Raw genomic sequence first — 11,130 nt, forward strand, 5'->3', positions numbered from 1 at the left:
TATTTCGCGGAAAAATGGCAAAAGAATTATCTACTACGCGAACTTGACCGTTTCTGCATACATGATGAAAATAGTCCTAAGTACCTCACCCCTATTAACATTTATATTAGAAATAAAAATAAAATAAGGCCACCTAAAACTAGACATACTACCATCAATAGTTATAATTTAATGTGAAAGCATTAAAAAGGGATTTTTATATGTGAATGGTCTTGTCGCAATTTAGAATTATTGAAAAATGTGAACAATGCAACTGGAACTGTATTTAACACATCAATATTAATATAATTACATACACGGACATGGATGGCCCTGAAAGGGGTCAGAGTGAAAGCGTGGACTAGCTAAACTCTGACCCTTTTGTAGTACTTAAATAAATATTGAACAGATATTAATCAAGTGCAGGAGGGAGGAGGAGGAGGTCACTGAACCTGACCATCTCAGGTCTAAAAGACCTAAATACTGATACCTGAATCAGAGTTTCTCCTTTTTTTTTTTTCCTTTTCTGGAAACAACTTTCATATTTTCTTCCCATGTTTCAGAACGCCGATTGTTGAGATAATTAAAATATAAAAAATTATTTTCAAGAATTATTCTATGATTGCATAGTATAAGAAACATGCACGTGTATTGCATGTGTTCATGAATGCAAGTAATTGAACAATTAAATTTAAAAAAAGATATGCTAAAATAAAATAACATATCACCCCCTCGTTGTTCTTAGCCCTATTTTCTACATAACGTTAAGGATAACAATTTAATTTTCATTCACTTTAATTATTAAAAAAATAATAGACATATCATGATCCATAATATATTAATTACTTTGTGGTGTCATTTATTGACTAGGTAGATCAATAAAACAGTTTAACGAGCAGTTCAAAGATATTTAGGGAACATATTATAAAATAAAGCTATTTATACATTGAGTTTTAAAAAAATAATACTTACTTCTTATTGAAGTTTTATAAACGTCTGTAATTTAAGGCTTTCTTATGAAGAAAGCACTTTTAATAGTTAAAATGAACGGATGAATAATTATTAAAAAATCTAATATATTGTTTTGACCCACTCTCCACGCCTACCTCTACCTTGCTGTAAATTGCAATTTGTTAATATATTTTTCTAAGGCCGACCCCCATTAAATTTATAACTAACAGATAGCTTAGATTTCAAATGATTGACTGGCATATGTTTTATACCACGTGATATTACAGATAATTGACAATTTAGCTGAAGAGAAAGAAAAATCCCACGAGGACATAGCTAAAGTTGAATTTCTAACTGCTCAAGTCACGTGATTATAGAATCAGAAAACTGCTCACAAAAAGACCAGTTTCTCAGCTGTACATATGAAATTATTTTGTGTTGTTCCCTGCATTATTTACGTAAAAAATTGTTTGTGGACTAGTAGCATTGGTATAAAGTAGTAGGGCTAACACAGAAGGACAGTCGACGGCAAAAGAATACAAAAAAACGACTACACAGGTGAATGATATATTTCTTGTTTTTCTTATCTTTCTTTACTTATCATTATAAAAGTAACTACAAATATAAAACTTAGAAACTTTTAGACTAGATAAGGTTAAACTAGGTAATATAAATAAATATAAGGATAATAATAATAAAATTTTTCTACGAGGTACACTCGCTAGGACTAACAGCTCACGAGTAGCACGAGCTTTATATAACTTGGTTAGTTTAAGATTTGCTTCATGTTACCGCATATTTTGACACTTCTTATGGCGTGAATTTAAAAAATCACGGTCCAAAAGGCAATAAAACAATACAATTTAAATATAAACAGTTGTAGAAGGTTAACAAGTCTTTAGTGTGAAGAAATGTTTCTTGCTACAGTTTGAAGTAATTCTAGAAAGAAAAAATGGTAATTTTGAATTATTTTGTATTTTTTATGGTGCTTACGAGGTCGGTTAAATTGATCTTGTCTGTAAGAATAGAACAAATAACAGACAAGACATGAAGATTATCGAAAAAAGGGAGTTAAACTGACGGTCCGGAGCGTCAGTAGAGGGCCCATACCGCTTGGAGCACTGGCGCAATAGCGCCACTGTGCTACGGTTAACGCGGCCCTGCTGAAATATATTGTCTTAACTCTGTGTTAAGGGCGCTAAGTCATTATGCGCTAATGTACTTCAGCTGTTGTTTTGACTCTTAGTTGTATGTTTCAGAACATTGTAAAGCTGTTTTTTAGCTGTGTAGTTAATTAATAGCTAATAATTAACTTAATAAGTAGTTTTATCATTATATTTCAACAATTGTACTTGCAATGTGTTCGGGTTTTATTGTACCAATATTGATCAGTTACTCTTACTCCTTATTATTGGTGTTAAACCGTTTTCAGTCATATATATTTCAGTACTTATTCTAATTGTATATAGGTTTGTTTTGAAGTGCAAACTACACAATGAGTTATCTGCGCTGTGCTCATAGTGAGGGGCCTGGCATGGCCAGGTGGTTAGGGCGCTTGACTCGCAATCTGCGGGTTACGGGTTCGAATCCCGGTCCCACCAAACATGCTCGCTCTTTCAGCTGTGGGGGCGTTATAATGTGACGGTCAATCCCACTATTCGTTGGTAAAAGAGTTGCCCAAGAGTTGGCGGTGGTTGGTGATGACTAGCTGCCTTCCCTCTAGTCTTACACTGCTAAATTAGGGACGGCTAGCGCAGATAGCCCTCGTGTAGCTTTGCGCGAAATTCAAAACAAACAAACAAACTCATAGTGAGTATCGAACACCGATTTTCTTTTTTGCATTATAAGCCCCCAGCTTACCGCTGATCCAGCGGGAGACTAGACGAATGTGTTAATTAAACCGTAATATTGCAATATGATTAAGCAATTTTCCCCACTTTTTGTTATGAGTGTTAAGTTGTTTTGCAGCAATATATTTGAAAGCTTCTTGTAACTCTGTGATGATGTATCATTATGTACGGTAGTACTTAATGGTACGGATCGTGATGAAACAAAATGGCGGCCACAAGAATCGCCCGTTTAAAACCACCTATAAACAGTGGAAATGTATATTAAGCAATAAAACCTGCAACGTTTCAGTCCATAAGAGCGGGCCATCTTCAGGCAGTGTTCGATTAACAACGATTACTAATTTAAAAGTACAACTGTAATTACTGGCAGTGCATGTGTTGAATTATAAATATTTAAGAATAGATGCCAATAATTATTTACAAGAAATATAGAAATACAAAAGACAAAATAAAACATGTAGTGTTGAATTATATAGATTATGATTAGTAGAGACAGAGAAGAGTTCCAGAATATTTGTCAAAAGAAGATCGATTTTTTCTTCTGTTCATATCAGTTTCACTTCGTACAATTTTAGTGTTGTTTTTGAGTGTTTGGTTTTCTTTCAAGTGTTCAAAAACATAAGACAAGTATTTCAAGTTTTCGCTGATTCTTGTGTTCAATTACTTTTCAGTTTGACCTAAATAAAATTGTTCACGTGTGTCATGTTTGATTTCAGACGACTGATAGAGACGTATAATTTAACACGTCACAAACTCGTAGAGTATCAATAAGAAATATTGGTCTTTGCCGTATTGATCAATAGGATTTAAGTCATTTTGTAGCAATATATTTCTGAATTTAACTGTATTGGTATATATAGGTGTTAAGCTATTTTGTAGCAATATGTTTCAGAAATTGTTGGAACTTTCTCAGCGTGTGTGTTTGTGCGTGCGTGTAAAATCGGTTTTATATCAATATATTTCGGCAGTTGTTGTGACTGTGTTGATCTGTGGGTGATAAGCCGCTTTGTAACATTATATTTCAGAAATTAATGTTGTGCAACAATGTTGTGTCCATCACACCGTTGGTTATCTGCTATCTTGTCTGTTGTGCAACAATGTCGTGATCCTTGTGTCCATCACAACATTAATTATATCTTTTCTGTTTGTATATGAATGTTGTGATTCCTGTGTCCATAACACCATCAGTTACTTTGTCTGTTGTGTAAGAATGTAGTGACCCCCATGTCCATTACACTGTCAGTTATCTTTTCTGTCGTGCAAGAATGCCGTGATCTCTGTGGCCATCTCAAGTACATTAATTATCTTTTCCGTTGTGCAAGAATGTTGTGACCTTTGTGTCCATCTCACCATCAGTGTTTTTGTCTTTTGTGCAAGAATATCGTGATCATTTGGTCTACTACACCATCGGTTATCTTTTCTATCGTGCAAAAATGTCGTGACCTTTGTGACCATCTCACCATCAGTTTTTTGTCTGATGCGTGAGAGTGTCATGACCACTCGGTCCATTATATTACTTATATTATGGAATTCTGTCAATTGTATGAGCCTTCCTTGATTCCCTGCTTCAGTATATCTGTTATTCGCACTAATGATCTGGTATTTTGTCTGTTGTGTAAGAATGTCAATATCCTAGTTTTAGTTATAAACCATCAGTGATCTATTGTGTGAGACCGTTGCGACTCCGTGTCCACTAGAAACACCTGTAATGTGATATCCAGTCATGTGACCCCTTGCTGCATTACAACCATCGGCATTTTGGTATTTTGTCTGGAGCAGAGACTGTCGCGACCGTTTGACCGTTACTGCCACCAGTAATGTGTTATCTTTGTTGTGTTATACCGTCATTATATTTGTGTCTGTTACAACCCATGACAATCCAGCCACTTTCCCGTTTTACGAGACTGTCTGGCCCCTTGCCCATTACAACAATCAAAAATACATATTTTGTCTATAGTGTTAAATTATTTTGACCCCTGTGTCCATTATATTTTGTCTGTCAATCCCACGAATAATCTTTGTGAGGCTGTGTCTTTTATTCATTTGTGGTAAAACTGAAATTGTAAGCTCGTAATTTAGGTTTTAGCACATCAGTTTCTGTTAACCTTTCTCTTTCGTGGGCTTTGTTAACTTTTTCTTCTTCTTCTTTTGTCTGATAATGAGAAAATGCTACATTTCTGATAACTTTATTGTTTTAGGCTTTTGATTAAGTCTTTAGCAATACTGTAAGGTGATGATTTACAGAGAATATTTCTACCTTTGAAAGGTTCTAATTCAAAATGGATCAACTAAAGAACTGATATTTTGTTTCTTTGTTACTAAGCCCAAAGCGAGAACGGATAGACATTTTTTCTTTTAATTAGCAATATAATTTCGTAAACCATATATATATATTTAGTACATTCTGATGTCCCCCGTGTTTTAGTTAAAACGATCCCTGTTATATTATGTAACTTGTTTTGGGAAGTATTCTCGGTGCGGAAAGGTGGATATAACAGTTTTCTTCGAAGAAATGGGCCAGCAACTACAAGTGCTTTTTATAGATTTTGTCTAAAAAACGAAACTTTTCAGACGTCTTCTTCATGTTGTTCGCTATTATCAAAGTTGACTGACCTATTTATCTGGATAATTAAAATATAATTATATAATCAATTGAACCAGCTTTAATCCACATCAGTTCAAATGCATTCAACAACTAAAAAACACTGGCTTTGTTCATATGTATAGTGACTTATTTGATAGTGTAAGGTTATCCATATTGTAGCTTTATGTTCATAATCGATCTCCATAATGAAGTAATTTACACATTTGGTAGTCTTTAATAAACGGTATCAAAATTTACGAGGATTATCCACATGGTAATGATTTATTAATGTTAGTATCTACAGAGAAATGGTTGATTTACAGTAAACTGTATCATTAGAGGCTTCTGTAGAAATCTTTTATTAATTTTCATTAATAATATGAATAACAAAATTGTAATTACCCATGTGTTCCGTTGCTTTGCGAATTAAATACTCTTCCATTTTGAGAGCGTACATGTTTCATGACTGATTTTTTTCCCGACTTCAGTGTTAACTTAAATAATCAGAGAACATGGCAATATTCAATTCTAACGAGATGTAATCCAAGTAACTGTTGGCTCATGTATTTGAGTGAAGAGGAAAGCTTCTTCATAGTCAAGGTCATATACACTATACAAGTACTGGCACGTGGCTTATATAATCATGTTAACTCAGTACCAAGCAAATAGCACGTGATACATGCAATGCGGTTTGGAGGAAAACAAAATCGTCAAACCCATTATTTCAATACAATAATTTCCTGACTTCGACTAACAACTCAAGGTGCTAACTAGTACAATCTTGAGTTAACTTACAGTGTAAAATGAAAACGTTAACTAAAATTAGCGACTCAGTTACATGTTGAGTGTATATGTTTGTTTCATGTATAAATACAGTGTATTAAGTTCCAGGTTTGTATTTTCAGGTAATGTGAAGTAGAGTGTAATCATAAACAATGATTGATATTCTTACAACTCTATAATCTCAAAATGAGCTTTAAGTGTGCTGCTAATTCGATCCTACTATATAGAGAAATTCTTTTAACTGTTTACACGCCAGCAGAGGGCTTACAAAGTCAACAAGCAATGAATTAATTTCTGTGCTATCACAGACAGTTGCGCTTACCTTATTTCAATACGATGGAAGCTGTAACGACACAGAACGTAGTGGATTTTTACAAGTTCGATATTTTCATATACATTTTAATTCTCCTATATAACTACAGATTCTAGTACGTTCAATGTTACGATACAGACAGTCTACTGTGGTATAAACTAGTATTAAAGTATAACGTTATGGATTTAATATGCCAATAATACGTTATAAATTAAAATATGTCCAGTAAACAGTCTAATTAATCCCTGAACGTCGTATGTTCGGTGTTACGATACAGACAGGGTCAGACTAAAACAACAGTGGTCTGTCAGTTTATTAAGATATAACTAGTATTTTAAATATATTTAAAACAGATTCACCTAATAACATGCTTCACATTTGCAAGACTTTCGTCTAAATTTGTCCCCCAGGGGCACAGCGGTATGTCTGCGGATTTACAACGCTAGAATCATGGTTTCGATACCCGTGGTGGGCAGAGCACAGATAGCCCATTGTGCTTAATTACAAACAAACATCTAAGTTTACATTAATAAATTATGATTTACTACGGTTAACAGTGAGGCATAATTTCGGTATTACATATAATTATACAGTATGAATCGGTTAACAGTGAGGCATAATTTCGGTATTACATATAATTATGTATGATTTACTACGGTTAACAGTGAGGCATAATTTCGGTATTACATATAATTATACAGTATGGATCGGTTAACAGTGAGGCATAATTTCGGTATTACATATAATTATGTATGATTTACTACGGTTAACAGTGAAGCATAATTTCGGTATTACATATATTTATGTATGATTTACTACGGTTAACAGTGAGGCATAATTTCGGTATTACATATAATTATACAGTATGGATTCTATAAGTTCGATATTATCATATACCTTTTAATTCTCCCGTAAAACGACAGAAGACGTAAGTACGTTCAATGTTACGATACAGACACGGGCGGATTAAGACCACAGTGGGCCCATAGGCAACTTTAGTTCTGTGGGCCACCCCTTTTCCCACTCCCTTTTACAACCTTTAACTTAATACAGTGTATAGTGTCTTTTTAAATATTACAGTTTACAGCTTAAATAATATCTGAGAAGGCTGTAAAAAATAAAATAACTAGTGTGGCCCAATTAACACTGTGGGCTCATAGGCAGAGGCGTCGCTAAGTGCTTAAAAGATTCGGGCTCAGCCCGTAAGCGGGTGAATTTTCAGCGTTTCGATATGATATCGAACATGGTTTTCTATTCTGATTTTTCCAGACACCGACTGGGGTTTCGGGGCACTGTCAAGTAGAATCGGGGCTTGACCCCGTGTGCCAGCACCTAGCGACGCCTCTGCTCATAGACAACTATCTACTCTCATATTTATTTCACCTGTCCCTGAACATAGATATTATACGCCCAGTATTATGTTATGGATTTTAATATGCCAAAAATACGCTTCCCAACATAATATGTCCAGGAAACAGTTTAAAATACGAAGTTAGTGGATTGTTTATTTAAATTAAATAATGTCTAACAAACTCCAGTTAGCATTACGCATTTGAAAAATAAAGTCTAGCATTACGATATAGATTTTAATACATCGAATATTATATTACAGATGAAAATGAACTTAATACCGAGATTATTTACAATGCTCCCACTTCTATTAATATTATATCGGTTACAATGCGCCCAATACTACGATACACTTTGGATTACGGTCAGAACTACGACGAATTACAGTAAGTCTCATATCACGATACGATACCTACAATGGTTTTATGTTTCGTAAAAGACTGATAAGATATAAGTGCTTGTTGATACTGATGGCTGTGTATAATTGATGTATTTGTCTGCAATTTACGAAATTACATTAATTAAAATTAAAGGGTAAGGTATTAGCAGATTTCATCTCATCAGTTGAAACTTTCCACACGTACTTCCACCGTGCGAGGTTATTGTTTAACAAGGTTCTTTCCACACGTACTTCCACTGTGCGAGGTTATTGTTTAACAAGGTTCTTTCCACACGCACTTCCACCGTGCGAGGTTGTTGTTTAACAAGGTTCTTTCCACACGTACTTCCACTGTGCGAGGTTGTTGTTTAACAAGGTTCTTTCCACACGTACTTCCACCGTGCGAGGTTATTGTTTAACAAGGTTCTTTCCACACGTACTTCCACCGTGCGAGGTTATTGTTTAACGAGGTTCTTTCCACACGTACTTCCACCGTGCGAGGTTATTGTTTAACAAGGTTCATTCCACACGTACTTCCACTGTGCGAGGTTATTGTTTAACAAGGTTCATTCCACACGTACTTCTACTGTGAGAGGTTATTGTTTAACAAGGTTCTTTCCACATGTACTTCCACCGTGCGAGGTTATTGTTTAACAAGGTTCATTCCACACTTACTTCTACTGTGAGAGGTTATTGTTTAACAAGGTTCTCCCCAGGACGACGCTTCATTTTAGATAAATTATATAAAACTTGTAGAGTCATATACGGCTTCTCGGAAACACGTATTTTTGCTTGTTGTGTTTATTATCTGATTATACAACTAGTGCCTCTGGTCATTGCAGTGCACCAGGTGTAATATCACGTGATCGCGCATAAACATCATGAAGACTTCAAATCCAGTCCTTGTTACTGTGGTGTGAATGCCTTTACCAAAGAAGACTAGTCGTTATTCTCGTACTTCTAGTTTCCACAACACTTACCTTCGAATAAACAACGTCGTCAACACTCCGTAAACTTTTCCACGAACTGTAAGACGTCAAATCATGATAAGCGTTTGAGCTTCACGTATAAAAAGAGGCTTAAGCTCTAGAATTCTAGTATTCCAAAAACTTTGTATAAACTGCATGAAACAGAAACAAGATGGTTCAGTTACAAAGAGCTATTGGAGCTTTACGCAATCGCCTCACTCGGATTGTTGGTAAGTAATTAGTACAGCGTTTTGTAACATTAAAAGTTTAAGTGCATGGTTTTAAAACATTCTGTTCTTCAGTCGTTATAATATTTTGTCATGCGAATTGTTATAGTGCCAAGAGTGAATTAATGCAGGTATAGTGTTGTAATATCTGAAAATTCAAATACCTAAAATAGATGTTAAAACCGTAACCAACGTTCCCGCCTAACAACTTACATCAGGTCTCGATATTCTGTATTCTTGTAATTACAGTTGTAGCCAATAAAATAAGGCTACCGTTTGAAATTATTTTCATTCGCTTAAGCCCCCCCCCCCAGTGGCACAGCGGTATGTCTGTGGACTTACAACTCTAAAAACCGGGTTTCGATACCCGTGGTGGTCAGACCACAGATAACCCATTGTGTAGCTTTGTGCATAACTTCAAACAAACAAACATTCGCTTATTTGGTACGTTCAGGTAGGGAGGTTAAGCACCGAGGACCGTGTTCTTCATGGAATTTTTAGCTATGTGCAGTCTTTATTATTATTATCTGTATCCTAAGGACCTTACAGGGAGCCGCAGACTGTTTGTTACATCAGGCAAAACAGTTACAACTCAGATTCACACTCGATCAGTGGAAATGAACCTGGAAAAATTAAAACTTTATGTTTGCTCGTTACAGTATAACCTCGTTCTCAAGGTAGTGTAGAAATTTCAGTAAATAGTGTTAAAAAGTTATCGTTCTTGAGGTAATGGAGAAAATTTGAGTAAATAGACCTAGTCAAATTGTAGAAATAAGCTCACGCACGAACGCAGGAGGGGTTCGGCAAAAAACGTTCTTTTTATGATGTAAAAAAATTATGCTTATATAGTTATAGCGCAGCTGTTTATGTACTTAACGTTTTCTACATAGTCTACATTCTTCTGGTGAAGCAGTAGCATTTTTGGCTTGAAATAGTCGCATGCAATTAGTTGTTTAAATTAGTAATATAATTTAACAATTAATAACTACTCTGCATATAGATAGTACAGTGTTTATGCTAATTTAAGATTAGCTCCCCATGCAGTGTTACAACAGAATTAGTTTTTTTTTTTTTTCATTAGATGTTTGTGGATTTTATGTGATCAGCCATGTAATTGTTTAAGCTGCATTTCATGCAAAATTGCTTCCAGATTTAACCTTCCTTTTGGGGGGGGGGGCAGCCCCCAACCCCCGCAGCATTAGCACGCTTTGCATGCTGATTGTACTTAGTACAATATATGTTTGCTTTTGATCTCGCAAAGTAGAACCCCCTTTTCAAATATTCTGCGTACGGGCCTGAAGCTTACGTGAAATGAAAAGGAGCAGTTCGGAAAAAAATAGTTTATTGTTTGAAGTTAAACACAAAGCTACATAATGGGCTTTGTGTACTCTGACCACCACGTGTATCTAAACCCAGTTTCTACCGTGTAAGTCCGCATACATACCGCTGTGCCACTGGGGGCCAAAAAAAAAATTAAATGAATGGTGACATTTTCTGAGTATTGGTTGAATATTTCGCAATGTATGGTTACAATATCACCACAAGTTTTATCTGAAGTATGTGTTGTAAAACACGCTACCATACGTGATGTGTGTAGTACGTGCTGAAGCACACACTATTATAAGTTTGACCTGTATTTCGTGCATAGTACCATAAGTTTTATCAGTACTGTGTTGTAAAATACACTGCCATTAGTTTTATCAGTACTGTGTTGTAAAATACACTGCCATTAATTTTATCAGTACT

At 35.2% G+C, this 11,130-nt stretch overlaps 1 protein-coding gene across 4 annotated transcripts in view; it reads left to right on the plus strand.

Moving 5' to 3' along the window:
- LOC106463192 (phosphoinositide 3-kinase adapter protein 1-like) overlaps positions 1-11,130 on the plus strand; it is a 49,894-nt gene that overhangs the window by 10,364 nt on the left and 28,400 nt on the right. The window contains exon 1 of one of the 4 annotated variants that reach the window (XM_022390641.1): positions 1,328-1,488. The exons of 1 other annotated variant lie outside the window; for it this stretch is intronic. Coding sequence is in view for 2 of the 3 variants with exons in the window: in XM_022390639.1 (XP_022246347.1) it covers positions 9,330-9,387 (58 nt within the window). In the remaining variant the exon portion in view is untranslated. Of the gene's footprint in view, positions 1-1,327; positions 1,489-6,211; positions 6,270-9,271; positions 9,388-11,130 lie in introns of those variants that run through there. 2 more of the 4 variants (XM_022390638.1, XM_022390639.1) reach the window with 2 other exon arrangements.

This window comes from Limulus polyphemus, unplaced genomic scaffold (genome assembly GCF_000517525.1).
Source record: "Limulus polyphemus unplaced genomic scaffold, Limulus_polyphemus-2.1.2 Scaffold1345, whole genome shotgun sequence".
NCBI classification, from domain to species: domain Eukaryota; kingdom Metazoa; phylum Arthropoda; class Merostomata; order Xiphosura; family Limulidae; genus Limulus; species Limulus polyphemus.